Below are 23,286 nucleotides of genomic sequence, written 5' to 3'. Positions count from 1 at the left end.
CACTAGACTCTCCCCTCTCAAAAATAATGTCGTCCAATGTATGACTTCATCAAGTTGCGAGCGCATGTATCGTATCTCTGAAAACAATGTATTATCGTGAAATAACACATCTTTCTTCATTGTACTTTGCGAATTTTCGTGAAGCTATCTTATATACATATTCTCAAAAGAAATGGTATCATTTCGTAGGCAATTATTGTCTTCCAAACATACAACTACTGCATGTTTCATATTGCACAGTTATAAATCAACGTCAACAATCGTTGGGTATTTAGCAAAACTCACGTGTTGCTGTGAGGTTAAGATACTAATGCATTCTGTTAGTTCGTTATGTGATCACCTTCAGGAAATGCTTAGGCCACAAATGGTTAAAGTCCTGATTTCTCTCATGGTCAGATAGCTGCTTCATGACGTTGACCGCCAGTGTGGGAGAGATTACAAGTCCTGGCTACCCTGACAACTACATCAACAACCTCAACTGCACGTATGCTATCGTGGGTGATGGGCAGAACCAGAGCATCACCATAGACCTGGTTGAGCTGGACCTGCAAGAAACTTCCGATTGTAACTTTGACTGGCTCATTGTGGACGATCGTCCTAAACTGTGCCACAACACAACGTTCCAAAAGACATGTAAGCATTGAATCTATCTGAAACGGCTTACTTTACGAGAGTGAACATGAAACTCACGATCCGTCTGTGTGATCTGTCTTTGTGATATGTCTGTTTAATTCGTATTTGTGATCCGTCTGAATGATACGTACATGTTATCCATGTGTATGTATCCGTGATCGTTACAACGTTTGTGTTTCAGATGCCTTTAGGGATAGATTCGTCATCAATTTTAGAAGTGATGGTAGCAACACTGGAAGAGGGTTTAAGATACGATATTCTATTGATGCAAACGGTACGCATTTTCATTGTCTTCATAGACATTATTTATTCGTAATATGATTCTTCTGTTCTCAATAACAATTAAAGTATTCCATTTACAAAATTGCAAGATTTAACCCAAAAGAACGAATAGCAGCTTATATGTAGCCAGATTTTGTGAACCTGCAAAATGTGGATATTTATTATCGATTATGTTGCCTATTGTGTTCTACTGAATTTTTTGGACTTGAGCTTAAGATAAGAAAGGGTTCATGAATCGAACCTGAGCTGCGAATAAAGAATTATGGCCAAATTAATTCTCTGTATTAGACATGTTTTGTCTGCTCCGAATGACGGTCTACAATTTCTGGAATAAGGAAGGATGCGAAGAAAACAAACGTCTTGCACTGCTACGAAGGTACCTAAGCAAACGCTCATGTGGAAATTGGTTCTACAGTATCTGTAAGAGAGACATTAAACGTAACGCTTCCAGTAAAGAAGCACAAACTCACTTATACATTCTCGCTGATTCGTGATTGTAAGGGTAGGTTATAAAAAACAAATTCGACTCAACTTATGTGACAGATATATCCGAGAATGAATATCCTTATAGCGTTGTAGGGTTCAGATTACATGATTATGAATCAAAGTACCGGTACTCTTTTGTCAGAAGTAAAAACAGTTAAAGATGTTGAAATCTGAAATGATTTTTATGGTATTAGGGAAACATCAGATAAATATTAGGTCACAAGTTCCTTTTTCGAACTGGAAGATCAATCATATACATGTAATTATATGTTAACGTTGTCAATACTACTACCAGAAGATGTGCTCATTGTGATAAACAATTGTAGTCGACCCTAACGATTGACTTTCAGGACGAGCAGAAAACATGTGCAAATCATGTGCATTATTATTGCTTGAACTATTACCATCTTCTCCATTGTATTCAGTCGTTCTTCTTTGACGTCAATACAGGGAATAATTAACGTTGTCTGTAATGTCGTGGGATTGGGGATTGTTGAGATAGAGAATGAAAGATTATTGTTATACATATACCCCCACGTTGCAGACACCTGCACTTCCGTCCACTTAAAGACGTCCGGACAGATATCGACGCCATGTTACTCCTGCAACTGCACCTACAACAACTGCACCAACACCATTGTAGGCAATGTGAAGCTGCAAATACTATCCCTGGACTTCGTCTCTCTCAACTTCACGACCAGCGCTAACTGTGATCTCGGATGGTTTACCATTGATGGCGGACACAAAATATGCACTTCAACCCCCTTTAAAACAGCTTGTAAGCTGAAACACTAGCTATATGATTTTTTTAAAAACTAAACCTACGTTGCTTACTTTCAACAACTTCAAAACGAATCGACACTTCAAATATACTGAGTCAAATTAAAAACTTCACATTTTTAAAAGTAATCCCATATATGATATACAACGGACAAATGTATCAGAGAAGGTAATTTTTAATCATTAATATCAAAAGAAGGACTTTAATTAACGGTGGTAACCATAATTGTTCCAAGCACCTACCGTATTCGGTAATAACATCAACAGTTTGAATCATAAGTCCTAAGCACGAGCATCTGATGGCACACACGTTCAGTAGCGTGTATGGCCACCATGTGCGTTAACAACTGCCACACAACGCCACCGCATTGACCTTGTGATGCTTGTGAACACGTGATTGGGGAGACGACGCCATTGTTTCTGCAAAATGGTGCCAAGATCTCGCAAATTCTGTGGTTGGTTCTGCAGAGTGCCCAAGAGCATCCCAGACGTGTTCGATGGAATTGAGGTCGGGAGGCCTTGACGGCCAGTCAAATCCTTGTCAAAATTGCTGTGTGGGGTCTGGCATTGTCGTGTTGGAAGATCAAACCGGGTCTATGTGCTGCCATAAAAGGCAGAAGTTCTGGTGCCAGTACCTGGTCGCGGTAAGCAGCAGCGTTGAGGTTGCCACGGATGACAGGAAGCCTGGAACGTGCATTGCCACAGAAATCACCCCACACCATGACACTTCCGCCTCGAAATCTGTCAACTTCCTGTACACAACACTGGGCGTAACGTTCATGACGGCGCCTCCACACCCTTCCCCTACTATCAGCAAATCGAAGATTAAATCGGGATTCATCACTGAAGACGATTTGATTCCAGTTGCTCTGAGTCCATCGTAAGTGTCGCTGTGCCCACAATTGACGTTGTCGTCTGTGTAATTGAGTCAGAATCGGCCCGCAGTATGGCCGTCGTGCTTGAAGGTGAACAGTTCTCAGACGGTTTCGAACAGTTTGCGCACTCAGTCTACCCATAAACAGTTCATTTCTGGTTGATGTAGCCGTCAAAAATCGGTTACGGAGGTGACGTTAGACAATCTGACGATCCTCTGCATGTGACGTCACACGTGGTCGACCTGGCCGAGGGCGATCAGCGGTGGTACCCGTTTGCTGTAGACGCGTCTGTAAATCATAAACAGTCCGTCGACTACAACCTATCGTCCTTGCGACTTCAGCTACGGACGTTCCCGCCTGCAACATGCCGATGGCACGTTCACGTTGCACATTTGAAAGGCGTGGCTTGACGGGTGTTATCTGAAGACAATACGTGGCCATTACTGTTTAAATTCACAATAAGGACCCACAACGATAACTGGTCAAACTGTCAAAATTTTAGGATTGTGAAGTTTTTAATTTGGGTCAGTATATTACTCTACTTTTTTTCAAAAAAAAAATCTGGAGTGATGAACAGACAAATTGCCTATTTTAAGGCATTATCAGTACAATAAATGTGACAAAACCCTTTCAATATTCATAAGAAATATCTGCCATCTGACTATATCACAAACTTATGTTTATGAATCACTGTCAAATAGTGGTGATACCAGCCAGGTGTTCACGAAACGGTGAGGGTATATTGACCAGTGGCACCAATCACAAACATATACAAAGGCAAGTCACGTGTTCGTTGGAAAAAGACGGGAATAATTGCGTTATGCTGTGAATCGCGATCGCGTCTATTCACACAACAACAGTGAAATTCTTCTTTTTTTTAAAGTTTTAAACGGCAAGAGAGTAATAAGACATTCGAAACTCGCTACCGTATAGTACCAATTTGATGAAACTCATGAATAGTTCTGGTATTTTACCAAAACAAATCACTCCTTGCATGAACTTGATATTTCATGGGAGCTCGTTTGGTATATAAATATATATATATATATATATATATATATATATATATATATATATATATATATATATATATATATATATTCCACTGGCTAACGTTTAGATGGAGGTCATCATGCTTGTGTGTTTTCGGATTAGAAACTGTGATAACTGTACTAAATACACAGTTTTTATTTTTTTGTCCAAATGTTATAAAGTAGAGGAAGGACACCAAGGCACAGATGTATTCATGCACAAATATGGGAACTGGTCCTACTTCTGCTCTGGTGCCCTCCCTAAGTTTATATCTCAAAGTTGCCAAAAGGTTTAAAATTCCCCAGATACGTCAATATAAGGATCTAATTTTCGACATCTTTTACTATTATTTGATAATGAAAACAATTATTTGAGTAATTTGTCCCGATGGTCAATTCTGAGTCGATCACGCCAAGTTGTGTTGTACGAGCTCGTATTTTCATAATCTTGTATATGTTTACCTTTATTGGAATATAAATCAAACGGATAGAGTTTTCAACCATTTATCTCGTCGTGAAACGCACCCATAATATGATAACTATCATTTAAGAATACAGGTACCATCAATGGTCCAGAAACCGAGTCTTGTAAGAAGGGACTCGCGTGAGCACACGTTTTATATGAGGTGTTCAGTCGTATGTTACAGTGCATTGGTTTAATTAATAGCTGTTAAACTATTTTGAAAGAGGGACCTCTTTTCCACTAGGACATTATTTATGTATAAGACATTTGTGCCCATCTCTATCAAGTTTGCGGAGCAAGTAAAATTAACCTAAAATTGTCTTGTTTCAGATGCATTTTGGGACAGTGTAGACATGGTGACACATGGTGGAGACTCTTGTGCTGGATTTGTTGTCAACTACGTTGTTGAAGGTAGAGTTTGTGTACTTGCTTTTGCATGCATACTTTTGGAAATTTAGAATTAGAGCCGTTAAATATATACAAATAATTACAAGCGACAATAAAAGCAATCCCTCTCAAATAACAAATATAACTATCCCACGTCTACTGTTAATCAATCAAAAACTGTACTCGATGTTCGGCTGTCTTGCAGTATCTTGATCAAAATACCAGCAGCACTGTTGCTGCCACTGTCCCGTCGGGTATTTCAACTTTAATGTTCAATGTCTCTCAGACTATCCTGGCTTGAATGTCTGGATTATTTCAAATTGTTAACAGTAGTGTGGTCATCACCAACTACTTTCGCAACTGAAGTTTAAACTTCGTGCAGGGCCTGATCTAGGTCATAGTTGATTTTGATTGGGTAACGATCTCGCCGATCCAACCTATATCCTCGATCAATCAATGTTATTTCGTGTCGTGGTTATTTTGTATTACACGTGCATATGATGTCAACGTTAAAGACCCAAACACATAAAACCCGTTCAGTTATTTCATTGCCTTAATAGAAATGACTGATTCGTAATACTTATTTCAATAACGGTTACAAGTTTTTCGTTGTACATTTTTATTATACATTCAGCCCAAAGAGGACAAATGGCAGCTTCTATGTACCAAGATTATGTCAACTGTGTATACTAGTATTTACTATCTATAATGTTTACCTATTGTATTTTTTATAAATCTCTTGGAGTGAGAGTAAGGTACATGTAAGAATGGGACGGTTACTAAAACGAACAAGAGCTGCAAGTAAAGAATTATGACCAAAACAATATCAGAGAAGTGTCGCCTGTTCCGAATGATGGGTCTACAATTTGTGCAAGAGTCGTATGATGGTATACGACATGAAGAAAGAAATGCCCCGGCTTGCTGTGACGGTACCGTCATAAAGTCAGATTTGTTTCACTGTATCAGGAAGTGTGACGTTGATCTAAGCGCTTCCCTTGGGGATGAACAAACTCACTTGAACATTGTCGATGATTCGTGAGTGTATTTGTCATTTGTAAAAGACATAATTCGACTCAATTCGTGTGACAGATATATCTCTTTGAGTTGTGATATTAAAAGATGCATATCAGGTTACAGGTTTCTCTTTTCAACTGTTAAAATGTATGTACATTTGTTCAGGTTTGGCAATACGATTGCTATTAGATTGGTTCACTGTGATAAACAATTGTGTACGGCCAAAAAGATGTTTCTAATACGTATGACTATTATACAAACATACTGAAAACTAAACATACGACATTGTACAACTTCAGGTCCTTATAGTTGAAGGTTTTCCTATTTACTCACCAACTTCTAGAATGCGCATCAAACAGCTAAAACTGTTTATACATAAAAGTCGGGCCATTTGTTACTAATATTGTATTTAGTTTGCGACATAATTATGTTCCCCTGCAATGATGTCTCTGTTTTACACATATATATCTACTCTGTGCTAAATTGCTTTGATTATCCCATTCAGTCTGCTACTAACTATTTTTTTCCCATTCCATTGACTATTGTTTTGAAGAGTAAGATTGAGAAGAATGGTATCATATCATAGGCATTAATCGTCTTAAATAAATACAAATATATTTGTAACTCAATGTTATAAATTTGCAATTTGATATCAACGCAAACAATGTTGGTTTTTTTAATTAGCATAGCTCCTGTATAACTGTGACTTTAAGATGATCAAGCATTTTGATAGATCTTTATGTGATCACCGTCAGAAAAGGCTCAGACCACAAGTGGTTTACAGTCCTGTTTTCTCTAATTGTCAGAAAGCTGCTTGATGACGTTTACGGCCAGTGAGGGAGAGATTACCAGTCCTGGCTACCCTAGCAACTACATCAACAACCTCAACTGCACGTATGTCATCGTGGGGGATGGGCAGACCGAGAGCATCATCATAGACCTTGAGCTGGACCTGGAAGCAACTTCCGACTGCCGCTATGACTGGCTCGTTATAGACGATGGTCCTAAACTGTGCTACCCTACATCGTTCCATAAGACATGTGAGCATTGAATCTATCTGAAACAACATTCAAATAGAGAGTTATATGAATCGCGTGATCTGTGTGTGTGATCCGTCTTTGTCATATGTCTGCGTAATACACATGTGTGGTTAATCTGTGTTATCCGCCTGTGTTACCCGTGTATTGGATCAAATGATATCACCCGTTCCCGTAACCGGTGTGAGGGCTATGTCGTTATGTCTGTGTGCTCCCTGTGTGTGACGTGTCTGTGTGATGCCTTTATGTTATCGGTTTGAGTGATACGTGCATATCATCTTATGTGTGATACGTCTGTGTCATGCGTGTATATCAGCCGTGTGGGTGATACGTCTGTGTGATACGTCCATGTTATCTGTATGTGTGATACGTCTGTGTGTTACGTGCATGTCATCTGTAGGTGTGATACGTCTGTGTGATACGTGCATGTGACACGTCTGAATGATACGTGCATCTCATCTGTATGCCTGATTCGTCTGTGTGATGCGTGCATTTCATCTGTATGCGTGTTACGTCTGAGTGATACGTGCATGTTATCTGTATATATGATACGCCTGATATACGTCCATGTTATCCGTGTGAGTGATACGTGCGTGTCATCTGCATGCGTGATACATCTGTGTGATGTATGTATATCATCTGTATGCAAGACAGGTCTGTTTGATACGTGGATGTGATTTGTCTGAGTAGTACGCGAGTCTTACCTGTATGTGTGATACGTCTGTGTGATACGTTCATGTCATCTATATGTGTGATACGTGTGTGTGATACGTGTGTGTGATACGTCTGATTGATACGTGCATGTGCTCAGTGTGAGTCGTATGTGCGTGTCATCTGTATGTGTGATACGTCTGTGTGATACGTGCATGTCATCTATATGTCTGATGCGTGTGTGTGATACGCGCATGTGGTACGTCTGAATGATACGTGCATGTCATCTGTATGCGTACATACGTCTGTGTGATACGAGCATGTAATCTCTACGTGTGATACGTGCATATCATCTGGTATGTGATACGCCTGTGTGATGCGTGTATGTCAACTGTGTGTGCTACGTCTGAGTGATACGTGCATGTCTTTTGTATGCGTGATACGTCTTAGTGATCCTTGCATGTGATACGTCTGAATGATACGCGCATGAGATCAGTATGAGTCATATGTGCGTGTCATCTGTATGTGTGATACGTCTGTATGATACGTACATGTCATCTGTATGTGTGATACGTCTGAGTGATACGTGCATGTCATCTTTATCTGTGATACGCCTGTTTGATGCGTGTATATCATCTGTGTGTGTGATACGTCTGAGTGATACGTGCACGTCATCTGTATGTGTGATACGTCTGAGTGATCCGTGCATGTCATCTGAATGGTTAATACGTCTCTGATGCATGCATATCATCTGTATGTGTGATGAATCTGTGTGTTGCGTACATTGGATCCGTGTGGGATTCGTGGACGCCATCCGTGCATATGATCCGTCTGTATGAAACATGCGTCTCTTTGATACGTCCAAGTGATCCTTCTGTGTGATACATCTATATGATCCTTATTGTAAGAGCTTCGACTCTTTACCAATGCAACTTATGTTTACAGAGGCGTTGACACAAACTGATCCACTCCATCAATTTTCAACGATGATTGTAACAACGTTTTTGTTTCAGATGCCTTTCTGGATAGATTCGTCATCAAGTTTGGAACTGATGGCAGCGTCACCAGGAGAGGGTTTAAGATACGCTATTCTTTTGACAGCGACGCACACGGTATACTAATTTCTTGTCGTAATGGACATTATTGATTCGTAATAATCGTTTATCGTCTTTTCTGTTATCTATCACAATCAGTCAAATGTGTGTATTTACCATCTAAAAAGTTTGCCTATTTGAGGCGTTTTGTAGGGTGCGAAGAAAACAAATAGGCTTGCTTTGAAGGTACCAAGCTAAAGACTAAAGTCCAATTTGAGTCGATTATAACTGAAGGAGTGACACTGAACCTAACGCTTCCGGTAAAGAAGAACAAACTCACCAGTACATTCTTGATGATTCGTGAATGTAGGTTGTAAAAACTGAACCCGACTCAACTCATGCATCAGATATATCTGAGTATGAATAGTCTACCAGCATTGTAGGGTTCAGTATTGATGTTCTGTTTATTCGGAAGTGAAAACAGTAAAGTTGTAAAGTCCTACACTGATAATTAAGCTTAATTATATCATAGAAATAAAAGATGAACTTGTGTTGAAGGTTGTCAATACGACTGCCATTGGATTGGTTCACGACCACAGGGTATCATCCCTAATGTTTAGGGGTCCATTCATACAGTTTTCAAAGCCCTTTACGCCAAATCAAATGTGTTTTGGTAGATAATCAAATCTGGTTATTCTCTTGATAAACACTTGTGTACGGCTCTAACATGTATGACGATTACGAAAACGATGAAAGATAAACTATTTCATGTGTACCATTATAACTTCAACTATTGTCATCTTCTCCATTGTAAATGATCGTTCTTCTTTGATCTCCTACAATGAACAACTGTCGGTAATTTTGTGGGATTGGGGATTGTTGACATGGATAATGAAAGACGATGTTACGACATAAAATATATAAAAAAACCACGGTAAATTGTAATAACACTGCAGTAAAATGTAATACTGCGGTAAATTTAATACACACTGAGGTAAATTTCATAACTTCACTGTAGCAAATTGTAATAACAACTGGAGTAAATTGTTATAACCACTGTGGTAAATTGTAATAAAATATTATTCATTTGCAAATATACAAAGAAACATGCATGAAGTTTGAAATGCGCGACTAAGCTGTTTTGAAATCCAATTCTGGACTTTCAAACGACTGAATTGATAAAGACTACTGTACATTAAATTCTTAAAATTTGTATTTACTCAAAACAGAATTCGAGTTTCAGTGTTTGCTCGACCGTAACATGATCAATTCAAACCTCCAGCATGTTTCAGGAAATAAAGAAAGCGATTTTGTTTCAATTCCTGTCATTCCTAATAAGAGGCAGGTGCGCCAAATTGTAACAAACTGCGGCAAATTGTAATACCAAGTGCGATAAATTGCAATAACATCTCTCAATCCTTCCGATTTTAAACAGAATTCGAGTTCCAATGTTTATTTGAACTGAACATGATCAATTCCAACCTCCAGCATGTTTAAGGAAATCAAAAGAATGTGAGAAAAAAGCATATACTTTCCGGAATACCCGCGGGCGTCTGTGCAGAGTACTGCATATTCAAAAACTTATACAGTTGTACATTGACATATTCCAATTGGTCAAACCCATTTATCAGATACCCCAGTTCTTAGACAGTGGGGTAGAGATGGCTTTTACCTGATGTGGTAATGGACAGTTCTGGTAGACTTAATAGACTTAATAACTGAAATATTGTTAAAAGCGGCGTTAAACTCATTGAATCATTAATAAACGATATAATTAATATCAACTAAATAAAGACGTTCGTTTGAAGTTAATTGCTAAAATAATTTAAAACATGCGTTTAAAGCAAAATGAACTTTGAACTATTAACATCCAAAGGAAAAGTTGGATCAACAAGTCTTATGTTCTCATGAGGTGTCTGACAGATGGAGTATGATCAGGACTATTACGTTTTACCACTAGGATAACAAGCACTGGATACAATGGTAGTGATACAGGTTCAGTCATTCGGGGTAAATTTATGCCGCCCTTGTCTTGTCATTGTTCCTTAAGGATGTCTAGTCCCATATAGACGTACAAATTCTAGCTTTAATATACCCTGATGACAGTTTTACTGTCGGATAAGGCTAAAGATCTGCAGATCTAAACGTCAGAGAATAATCAGGATTATCTACCGATTATCTACCGATGAAATGGGTGTAAAGGCAATATTGGTGACCATCAGTGTGACCATGTTCTGCTCTAACGGATGGGAGTGTAAATGTCAAGATATTGACATGCCAGGTGCGTATATAAATAATAATAAAAATAGCACATGCATGTATTTGGAAGTTTCTGGGAAAAAAACATACACGTTGTATGGAAGTGGTACATTTTCTGATTTTGAAAGTGTCCTTAATGTAATCCACAGCCACATAGTTAAATGATAAAGAATGTCATTATCTTATACGATTTTACAAGGATAAGGAATATTGCAAGAGTGTATTTTCGGTGCTCACTAATACATGCGTAGGACAAGTAGCAAATATAATGTTGACCGTGTTTCTTGTGTTTTCAGTAACATAAAATTCCATCAGATAATATCAGAAGACCTATGGATATGATGTTTGGTTAAGCAGAATGCTTGCAACGTTCAGTTTCATTAAAACATCAATATCAAAAAAATCACTCATTCATATAGCGAAAGGCTGCCGCTGTGCTAGTGCTTAAAGGTTAGAAATCAGCAGTATGATTAAAACCTAAATATTATCCTGATATTATCCTGTTAACCTGAACATTATTTCTATAGTATAATTAAACATAGATAGTAGAAAAAGCACTATTTCTACAGCGGAAGGCTGCCGCTGATCTAAAGGTTAGAAACTAGCAACATGATTAAACATAGATATTAGAAAAGCACTAATTCTATAGCGGGAGGCCGACGCTGTGATAAAGGTTAGAAACTAGCAGTATCATTAAACATATATATTAGAAAAGCACTATGTCTATGGAGGAAGGCTGCCGCTGTGCTCAAATAGCAGTACCATTTAGCTAATGTTAGGAAAGCACTATTTCTATACCAGAAGGCATCAATTGTGATTGATATTTCAAGGAATATCCCTAACCTATTCGTTTGCGACTTGCGCCGCAGGGAATTAAAGAACCGTTTTATTTTGCGACAAAAACAATATGGGCTCATTTCTACATGATTTTTTGCAAATGATGTACATCTATAGTAAACAAGTGATTGACATTTTTGTCAGAGGCATATGATAGAATATCTTAATCGCAAGGAGGATTTCGAAAGGGTTACAACACCAAAGACAAAAACATTCATTATGCACTCTATAATACAGAGGTACATGTAAAACAAATAGCGGCAGGTTCTATTGGGACTTTGTGGTTTTTTACTAAGGCGATAAATTTAGTTAATAGAAATAAACTATGGTATGTAGAGAAGTTGCTTCCAAAATGATGAATGCCCTAAAATCAATTTATAGTTCATTTTGTGTTAAAGCATGTATCGGAGCTAAAAACATATTGTAAGACCCTTTTGAAAGCCCACTGGACCTAAGAGAAGGATGCGTTCTAGGCCCACTTTTGTTCTCAATGTTTATAAATGAACTTGCCGCTGAAATAGAATTTACATGTTGATCTGGTGTTCAACTTCATCTATATATCATTCAATTATTTTTGCTTTTGTTTGCTGACGATGTGGCACGTGGTCCTGTGCACAGCGCATAAGTCACAAATTAGATGAAATTAAGCGGAGAGTAGTTGGATGGGTGACCACGTTTCATGGGCTTCGGTCCTGCCCCACACTGAAACACATAGTGTCTCCTAAGGCAAGTGACTTTGTTCGAAATGTGGGTACCCGGTAGGATGAGATGTTAATGTTACTGTGAACCTTCTAGCGCATTACGGGCAGCTTGGGAGCTGAGAATGAAAATCGAGTGCATTTATAATGCGCCAGATTCCATTCACCAAGGGGATACTCATGGCGCTACACTATTATTACCCCAATGGATTACGGTCAATGGATCAGTGAGCATTTGTTATTATCATTATTATTATTATTAATTTCATTCACAATTATTGGTCTTCAGAAACAGATTGATACTTTGGATAGTTATTGCTCTGACTACAATTTGGCTGTTAATTTAGATCAAACCAAAATACTTGTATTTAAGAATAGTGGCATTTTGTCATTTTGTTATGTCATAACACTCAAAAAGAATATGTGTTACATTATATTCGTACCTCAGAATGATATCTTCTAAATCTTTGTCATGGAAAAGGCATGTTGAAAATGCCACGTTGCAAACAAAAATGGTTATGTGTGGTGTATTCAGGATATTGTAAGCTATTCAAGCCCTACCATATTAGACATATTTCAAAAAGTTGTAAAGAAATTGAGGTGATTCATTTATCGGCATGCAAGCGTTTCTTATGTGTAAAAGTATCAACCAAGTCATATGGTAATGGGAGAATTTGTCAGATATTCCTCGTATATAATATGCTTACAAACGGGCTGTAAAATACTGGTATCGAATTGTAAATGTTCCTGAAAAACGATATGTAAAACACGTTGAAATATGTCATTGTTGTTACCTGCAAATAACGAACAGATCAACTGGGTATCTCAGATTAAGCACTTGCTCTGGTTTTGGCTATACTGGGGAACAATCTGTCGGTAACGTTCGAACATTTCTTTCAGAATTTACATTTCGGCTAAAGTCTTCCTCCGAACAAAACTGGCATGAAACCCTACAAGACAATTAAAAAACGTATAGTTATTCTTAGTATAAGACGTCAGTTGGTCAAGTAAGGTATCTAAATGTAATAAGTACATGTGTATCTCCAAGTTTAGAAACTGTCTTGAAAACTAAGATGTAGTTCCCATCAGTTAAGAATTGAAACCGGACGATCAATCCATTAGGAACTGTTATATATATATCTTCAAAACATCTTCATGTTTACTGGACATGAGGGTATAACATATTTTATTTACAGAAGGATTGACACAGAATTCTATATAAACCAGCAGAATTCTGTAAAAAATATGTTATACCCTCATGTCAAGTAAACATGAAGATGTTTTGAAGAATCTTGCAATGTATATAGGTCTGCAGAACTAAGAAGAGCTGATGGAACAAAATACACTGTCTCTCTGTTGTAACACTATGTCATATGGGCTGCTTATTCAATATGCATAATTATATATGGTATCACTAAAAGTTCGGGTTATTAAACAAATAATAACTGCATCGTACTTAAATGTTTATTGCAAACCGTGTTTATGTTTTTACTTCGGTTTTCCCAAATGTCATTACGAATGGTAAAAGTGGGCAATGTTAGGTTCAAGATTTGAGAGTATTTGACAAAAAGTGAAACAAAATCGCTTTTTTTATTTCCTGGAACATGCTGGAGGTTTGAATTGATCATGTTAAGGTCGAACAAACACTGGAACTCGAATTCTGGTTTGAGTAAATACAAATATAAAGAATTTAATTCATAGTATTCTTTATAAATGCATTTTGGATTTTGATTTCGAAACAGCTTAGTCGCATATTTTAAACGTCATGCATGTTTCTTTGTATATTTGCAAATGAATAACATTTTATTAGAATTTGCCGCAGTGGTTATTACAATTTGCCGCAGTGAAGTTATGACAATTTCCCGCAGTGGTTATGACAATTTGCTGCAGCATTTATTACAATTTGCCACACTGTGTATTACAATTTACGTCAGTATTACATTTTACCGCTGTTTATTACAATTTACGTCGTAAAAGATGATTTACATACATTTAACTCCCATGTTACAGACAACTGCACTTCTATCCACTTAACGGCATCTGGGCAGATATCGACGCCATGTTACTCCTGCAACTGCATCTACAACAACTGCACCAACACCATCATAGGCAGTGGGCAGTTGCAAACACTAACCCTGGACTTCGTCTCTCTCAACTTCACGACCAGCTCTAACTGTGATCGCGGGTGGTTTACCATAGATGACGGACCAAAAATATGCACTTCAGTCCCCTTCAAAACAACCTGTAAGCGGAATACCGAAGCGGGCTGTATCATGATCTGACTAATTAATCTAGGAGTCTCTCTTCAGAGGTGACAGTTGAAAGGAACCACTACACCTGAAAGTCTGACGAATTGTTTTTTGAGATGCTAGTGGTTTTAACAATATTTTACTTTCAAAACGGATAGTGGATTGTTTAATAGGCAAATTGCCTATTATGAGTAATCCCTTATGCAGGTATTTATGAAATGATGGTGTGTTGTTACTGACAAATCATTTCATTATGTTCCCAAAGGGATTTTAGTTTCCTGATATATTAGTGCTCAAATAAAACAAACATTACAGCAAGTTATTTAGTGCTACATCATGCATGGGGCGGTTGACCCAGGCTTTACATTCAAACGCAGTTTTAACAATTACTTTAATGAACAGCAATATGTCTTGAACTTCCATTATTTTTAGAATGACTTCATATCATAAAGAGACCATTACCGCGACATGCTTCCGTATCACAAATTACATCATGTTAGGAATACAATAATAAACTTTGTATTCCTAATATATAAAATTTATGATACGACAACACCCTCGGCTAATATTCTCTATAAGTGAGTGAGTGCGTGAGTTAAAATGTAACGTCACATCGGCAGTGTCTTGGCCATTTAGTGACAAGAACAGTTATGTTGATAAATGCCACAAAGGACAGCGAAAAAACATCATCTTACAAATTCCGGGCCTAAGAACGAACCATTACAAATACTTAAATGTTCTAATCAACCTACACATCAATATTACATTTTGAGCTTTTAAAATACAAGCACCAGCAACCAAAGCTAGGCCACCTTACAAGGGACGATGGTGATTTACATAACCTCAGCTACCTGACCAACTTATTTGAGGTGAGGTGAGGTGAAATTGGGTTTAACGTCGTATCCAAGATTATTGCACTTATATAGCGACGTGCATGTACGTGTATGTGTTTCTGTGGCTGCTTGTACTAGTCCGGACTGATGCCGATATATAGTGCTAGCTCACTGAGATACGTATATACCATGCTGCAGTTTAACATGAATACCCCATTCAGACACAATATACTGACCCCGAGCCGACCAGTCCTTGTTTTAACCCCTTAATGCCGAGCGCCTGACAGGGTAACAACAATTACCATCTTTTAACGTCTTTTGGTATGACGCGGCCGGGGATCGAACCTAGGACCTTCGGCTCTCCGGGCGGACGCTCTACCACTAGACCATGGAGGCGGTCCCAACCTATTTGAGACATCAGATTTATTCGTTGGTTTTCGATCACTATTCTTCAGATGGTGTCTTATTATGTAGAACAGTAAAGCACACCATGTGGCACGATCGCATGTACGCATATTGTAAAGTACTTTCTTATATGCATATTCTGACGCTAAAATGATCTGTAAGTGTAAACTCATCATGGACAGGCTCAATTATTCTCAAATTCAATGAGTCTGATCAATTGAAAGAACCGAATAATACAGTACTGATATCAAAACGCTCCTTGTGGAAATAACATGTTGAACTGATGTAACTAAAAATTGAAATAGATAATGAAGCCACACCTAGAAGTTAAATGAAACATTCATCCTGTGTGACCATTGAGATTACTGCAATCTATTTTACAATGAATAATAATGTTCCGTATGTTCTCAATAAGTTATGTTCATTGAAGTTACTGTTCTCTTTCTTGCAAATAGATAATAGATTCTGTTTACAAGTGTTTTCCCAGTTTGAAAACTATTATCAATTCTATATATAAAGACATACTTAACTATTCTGGTTCATCTATAATGTCAGATTGAGCTGTTTCATCAGATGAATACCAAAAAACAGAGGTTTGTGGGATTCCTGCAAGCACTGATTTCAAGTTAGATTTATAGCCGTATATTTCTACATTCTTTTCTTCATGTTTTCAAAGCAACGCCCCATATCCCACTATGACGTAGTTAATTACTTTTGTGCCAAACTTTATCAAATTTGAGGTGCAAATAAGACTAAACAAAACGTCTCTTGTTTCAGATGCATTTTTGGGCAGTGCAGATATTGTGACTCATGGTGGAGGTCGATCTGGAGACTCTTGTGGTGGCTTTGTTGTCGACTACGTTGTTGAAGGTAGGGTTTGTGTACTTGGTTTCAAATAGATACTTCTTGTGGGAACTGAAAGTTGAATATAAAACTTAAGCATAGTTAAGGGGCATGATATGGCTAGGAGTGAAGTGAGCAAAGACGAGATGATACAAAACATCAACCACGAACAACTTTGTGACGTTTTTCTGTCCATATGGATTCCAACTGAATGATAAAGAACTGACCATTGAATAACAATATCAAGCTTAGCTAAGGGACATAAGGTTAGGAATGAAGTGAAAATAGACGTGAACTAAATACCTAAGTAAGTCTTGCCTTTATACGCAATATTTCCCATAATTAATAACCATGGTACATAACGTCCAAGCTATCCTTTCAATACGTAAGGGGCGGTCGGGTAGCCTTGTGGTTAAAGCGTGCACTCGCCACGCCGAAGACCCGGGTTCGATTCCCGACATGGGTACCATGTGTGAAGCCCTTTTCAGGTGTGCCCCGCCGTGATATTGCTGGAATATTGCTAAAAGCGGCGTAAAACCATACTTACTTACTTCAACATGTGAAGTCCATTAATCTAGCATTACTCTGTTGTTTCAGATGTCGACAATAATAAACTGACGTATACGACGAATAGCGGCCAGTTGATCGGTCCATTATTTCCTGGAACAGGTTCACCCAGTCGTGTTACCACTACCTATATCATCGTTGGCCATGTTTCCCAACAGAGCCTCATCTTAGACATCACGCTCAGCTCTTACTTTAGTGGATGTTACTATGCTAAACTGACCCTAAATGGCACAGAGGATCTGTGTGATGCTGGACGATATAACAGGACATGTAAGTTCTATTAGCCCCTGTTTGTGCATGTGATACATGTGTCGTTTGTGTTTTGTGATATGAACAATACACGGCGGTGGCAGCAATATCACTCCACACATACGGATCACACTTTATATTGAGGCTCAGTTTTATTTTATCTAGCTGTGCAGCTGCAGCTGAAAACATCTTGTCTCAATGCAAAACATATCTGAAAGGGAGGTCACTCTAATTTCAAACGGGAGCTATCTCCGTTGTTTTCGTATTTGCGAGAAATGGTGTCAGTCACGCTGTACGTTGTTGGTCATCTATAAAATGCCCAGCTTATCCCTAAGGTATAACGTATTCTTAATTAAAGGTTTGAATGCATTATATATTTATGTTTTCATCCGTACATCTTCTTAGATTGGTTTAGTGCCGATAACCATTTTCTAAAATGTGGGCCCACATTTTTCCCGGCATATATGTTGTTCGAAACAAGTGGGCCCACATTTGTATATTGCCTAGCTTGGTTAGGTTGTTTAATTAGTTCTGATTATCAATTCCTAAATGTGGGCAGACGTTCTTCCGTCATATTGATTGCAAGAGGAGGGACCACATTTATTAATCATAAAAGTCTACTTAAATATTGATAATCATTTTCTCAAATGTGGGCCCACATTGTTCCCGTCATATATGGTGATCGAAACAAATGGGCCCACATTTGAATATTGCCTAGTAGGTAGCTGTTCTTCCGTCATAGTGATTGCAACAGGAGCGACCACATATATAAATCGCTAAGCTTCATTGGCCTGGCTTATATCTAACCATTTTCTAAAATGTGGGCCCACATTGTTCCCGTCTTATAGGGATCGAAACAGGTGGGCCCACATTTGTAAGTCACTGGGCTTCATTGGGTTGACGAAGTCATTTAGGCTAGTGGGCTCACATTTGTCGTTACTTTGCATGGGTATGTGACATTATATGTTATTATCATTTTGGAATATTGATGGGATATATCTTTATAAATGCACACACAGTCTTTGAAGCTTGAATAACGTCATCATAGCTGACCACACTAGTTTTACAAAAATAGTTACAAAGCAAGAAACTTAGATCTACTTAAAATTAAATTTACAGAGGCAATACCACTCATTCTACTTTTTCCAGTATAACACATCAATCTCATCATAAGTTTTGGTGGCGATATGCCGCTGGAAATATATCTACACTTGAATGGATCTCGGACATGATAGTCATGATACAACTTTTCCGAGAACTTGTTCCATAAAAGGAATAACTCATGAATATTAATGACCCCACGACCTAGTTTGGCGCTGTTCGTAGAAGTGAGTTCTGCTGTATTGTCATCGCATTTGTACATTTTAATCCAATTAGAGGTCATAATACTTATGTGGGCCCACCTCGAACGTCGGCCCACCTCGAACTTTCGATAAGGCAAACGGAGTTAGCTCCCTTCTCGAACCACCGATAATGCGGTTCCGCCACCCCCCATCTCTCTCTCTCTCTCTCTCTCTCTCTCTCTCTCTCTCTCTCTCTCTCTCTCTCTCTCTCTCTCTCTCTCTCTCTCTCCGTTTTCTCAAACAGTGATCATACAAAGTGTTAGCGAAATAATGGGCGTGTCCTGTCCCACCGGTAGGATCCACCACAAGCACACGCATAGGCAAGTAGCCAACCGTCCACCTGAAAAAAAAACAACTCTTGACATGTGTACTGAGGCCTTGAACAAACTTTTCATGTAGGGCAGATAGACTTTGGATGACAGTTAACTAGGACAGAATGGGTTCATTCCAAGTGTTTTCTCTTTCTTGTTTTGTGCATTTACAACATTATATTTGTAGCAGTTAAAACTTGTCATGACATCGATCATGACGGCGACATTTCGACATCACTCCGTTCCTGTTTCAGATTTCTCACAGAATAATTTCACCATAGAATTCCTTTATTATTATCACGACTCAAGTTTTCTCATTCACTATGAGAAAGAAGATATAACAAAAGGTAATCCACTCTTGTAATACTTAAATCATATTCTTGTTATGAATATGATCAAAAGCATATTACGTTAATTTTTTTCGAAAAAAAGTTGAGAAAATGCTGTAATTTCTTCATTAAAATGTGACAATGTTTTTCATAATGTTTTCAACATTACAATACAGATGTTTGATAGTATAATATATATTATTATGAATGAATGTATGTGTGGATGTAGGGAGGTAGGAAGGGAAGACTGGATGGATGGATGGATGATGGATGGAGGGATGGATGGATGATGGATGGAGGAATGGAGGGAGGGATGGGTGGAGGGAGGGAAGATTGAATGGATGGATGGATGATGGATGGAGGGATGGATGGATGATGGATGGAGGAATGGAGGGAGGGATGGGTGGAGGGAGGGAAGATTGAATGGATGGATGGATGGTTGGATGGATGGATGGAAGGAGGGAGGGATGGGTGGATGGATGGATGGTTGGATGGATGGATGGAGGGAGGGAGGGATGGGTGGATGGATGTATGGTTGGATGGATGGATGGATGGAGGGAGGGATGGGTGGAGAGAGGGAGGGAGGGAAGATTGGAAGGATGGATGGTTGCATTGATTATGGAATGATGTACTGAATTAATATGTATGATTGTCGGAGATTTCTAACACAAGTTACCGAGCACAGACGGTCCAAGGTAAGTGTTAATTTAAACAAAGACCCTTTAGCACCTAACGATGAGACGGCCAGACAAGGTACATATACGCCTGTACATTTCAATGTTTATGCCAAATGCTTATCCATCCTTAACACTGTTTCCCATGCAGATGTCAGATCTTTGTGATTAATAACATCTTTGTGACATTACGCATTGTGATTCCTCTCAACATCAGAGTAGTGCTCTGTGGCTTATTGACATTTCTCTATATTCTGCTCGGAACAGATGTTTTATTGAATTATGTTTTGTATTGGTATGTCAACAGCAGAATAATCCAGGTGAGGTTTGTGACCAAAGCCTTATTTTCCATGTTATTACAAAACAAACACGTAAGTACGTTGTTTCTATTCTATGGATCAACCATCTAAATACAATTTTAGGAAATTATTTTGTTGCAGATCACACAAACCATGTGAAAAAGAAAACATAAAACAAGTTTATATAATTTTAATGACAATTGTAATCTAGTATTTCAGTTTTCAGTTATCTCATGTAGTACAGAGTTCCACTTCTTGAAATCATATTACCGCGACTGTATTGCAATACATATAAATACACATGGAGAATGGAGAGAGACTGTTGTTCCTCCAAAATGGTATTTACTTGTGTGATTATGATTTTCAAAGGGTTACTAAACATAAACTACCACATTGCGGAAACTACTCTTCATCTGTGCACATTGTTTGTTATCTAACTTAGGTTCCTCGTGATGCGGATGCAAGATATCAGACAAGGCCAGATACTGGAAGATGTGGATTCACGCCTGGTACTGACTAATTAGCCAAACTTATTTGCGGCATACAGTTTCAATCCTTTAAAACACAAACTGATCACTTTGAAAGATCTGATCTTTTGCTGTCAAAAACATATTTCAGTTGCCCATTGATGACCTGATTTTGAGGAAAGCTGTCAACTTAATAGAGAATTCTAAGTTTTACCCATTCTGTTAAAAAACATGTCTTATTTCAGAGAAGTTTCTTAGTGGTGTTCAACTGAAAAACTCAATAGGGAAACAACAGTGTATACAATATGTGGACAGCATCAACAGTAGGAAACATATTCCGAAAAGGTGAGCACACATGTGTATCCTGCATCTTCGGTGGCACTCATAAGAAACACATGCAAAGGCAAGTCCTGTTCGCCTGAAGAAAAGAATTGCATCATTTTTGTCACTAATGCGTCATATTTGGAAATGTTCTCCATATATCTACCATAAGAAATAATACAATAATAAATTTACTGAGGCCTTGAATATTGTAACATTGATCAAAAAGCATTTGATCAAGAGTCGTATGACACTCTTTAAAATCTTCAAAGATAGACTATAGTCGATTGTGCATCAAAAGTTTTGATTTAGCCAGAGTTTCCAATTCTTATGCATAAAGAAATAGATCATCAAGAAGGGAAGCACAATTAGTGTTTATGGGGATGCCAACGTCTTGTGGTAAAAGGCGACTAACAAAACAGATGTGGTCAGACTCTCTGACTTGGCTGATGCATGTCATCGTATCCAAATGGCGCCGACTGGATAGTCGGGTTCGGACTCGAATATTTATAAACCGCCGTCATATACCTGGAATATTGCTGTGTGCGGGATTAAACAACAAACAAACAAACAAACAAGCTACGTTTAGTGACAAATTCCCCATGGTCCAAGGTTAATGTTCTCGTGTGCGATAGTGGAACATCATTTACCCGAAAATATCTTATTTGAAATGTATAGCTAAAACAATGAGAGTACATACTACAGTCAATGTGTCCATGGTTTGTTTTCCTAACTTGAATTGCGGAAAATAGGGTTAGTCGGGTAGTCAAGTGGTTAAAGCGTTCGCTCGTCATGGGTACAATGTGTGAAGCCAATTTCTGGTGTCCCACGCCGTGATATTGCTGGAATATTGCTCAAAGCGGCGTAAACCATACTCACATTCACCATGATCATAATTTGTGGTTTGTCGACAGCATACCCATACAATAGGGTTTCACCAAAGTGGTTGTAATTAATAGATTTAAGACTTGCATTATTTCGGGCTTCTATCCCACATTACCATGATATGACTGGAATATGGTTAAAGGGAGCTTAAGGGTAAACTCGCTCATGTCGTGAAAAACACATATATGACAAGAAACGTACGGTAAAAGGTATGGGTTGTTTTTCAAGTAGATGAGACGAATTCCTTATCTCCTAAGTCGTTGAAAATACTTGTAAAGCGTTATTAGTGACATCTGCGTCACCTGTTCCCGAATCCAAGCGTACAACACTGCTTTTAGGCAGTACAAGATGGAAACACACATGACCTCATAGGTAGGGTATGACGTCATGTTACTGGTGAGACATTTTTGTGTTAAGGATGTTCTTCCATTTCTATTTCGAAGGAACCTTGGGCAACTTGGCGTGACCTTGGCAGAGAGGAAACCAAGAATACAGGGACCTTGGAATAGATCACGTGGAATACACTCCTTTTGTTGAATTATTGAGTGTGAGATGGGCTCAAAGCCGCTTTGAACAGTATTCCAGTTACATCACGGCGTGGCAGCTTGATGTGGGAGGATATCCCAAGGTGCCGCAGGTCCTATGTGTCAGTTATTTTGGTGAAACCAACCAGTACAGGTGCTGACAAACAAAGAATCATAATCGGTAGGAAACAGGTCTTCAGCAATCCATTCTTGCCCTAAAAGGCGACTATGCTTGTCGTAAGAGGCGACGAACGAGCTCGGACGGTCAGACTCGCGGGCTTGGTCGTATTCCAATTGCGTGGATCGATGTCCATAATGTCCATCACTCGATTATTTACATAACTCCGTCATACAGCTGGAATATTGCTGAGTGCTGTGTTAAATAACAAACAAACAAAAGCAAGATATGGTTTCCGTATACGACCTGTCTCTATGAAGAGATTCCCGATTCGTATCGTGTTGAATTAATCTACTTTTTGTAAAAAAGCAGAATGTACAAAGTAACATGTTTTGATGCTTT

The 23,286-nt window shown here is 38.4% G+C and overlaps 1 protein-coding gene across 1 annotated transcript in view; it reads left to right on the top strand.

The window, feature by feature from the left end:
• LOC139467124 (cubilin-like) overlaps positions 1-23,286 on the top strand; it is a 188,013-nt gene that overhangs the window by 67,981 nt on the left and 96,746 nt on the right. Inside the window, exons 12-16 of the mRNA XM_071248843.1 lie at positions 4,881-4,961; positions 6,758-6,991; positions 8,653-8,751; positions 14,478-14,711; positions 16,732-16,824. Of these exons, the coding sequence (XP_071104944.1) occupies positions 4,881-4,961; positions 6,758-6,991; positions 8,653-8,751; positions 14,478-14,711; positions 16,732-16,824 (741 nt within the window). The remainder of the gene's footprint in view (positions 1-4,880; positions 4,962-6,757; positions 6,992-8,652; positions 8,752-14,477; positions 14,712-16,731; positions 16,825-23,286) is intronic.

The sequence above is a fragment of the Haliotis cracherodii genome, unplaced genomic scaffold (genome assembly GCF_022045235.1).
Source record: "Haliotis cracherodii isolate W230 unplaced genomic scaffold, xgHalCrac1.p SCAF_19, whole genome shotgun sequence".
Classification (NCBI taxonomy): domain Eukaryota; kingdom Metazoa; phylum Mollusca; class Gastropoda; order Lepetellida; family Haliotidae; genus Haliotis; species Haliotis cracherodii.
This window is presented reverse-complemented; position numbering and strand designations above follow the sequence as displayed.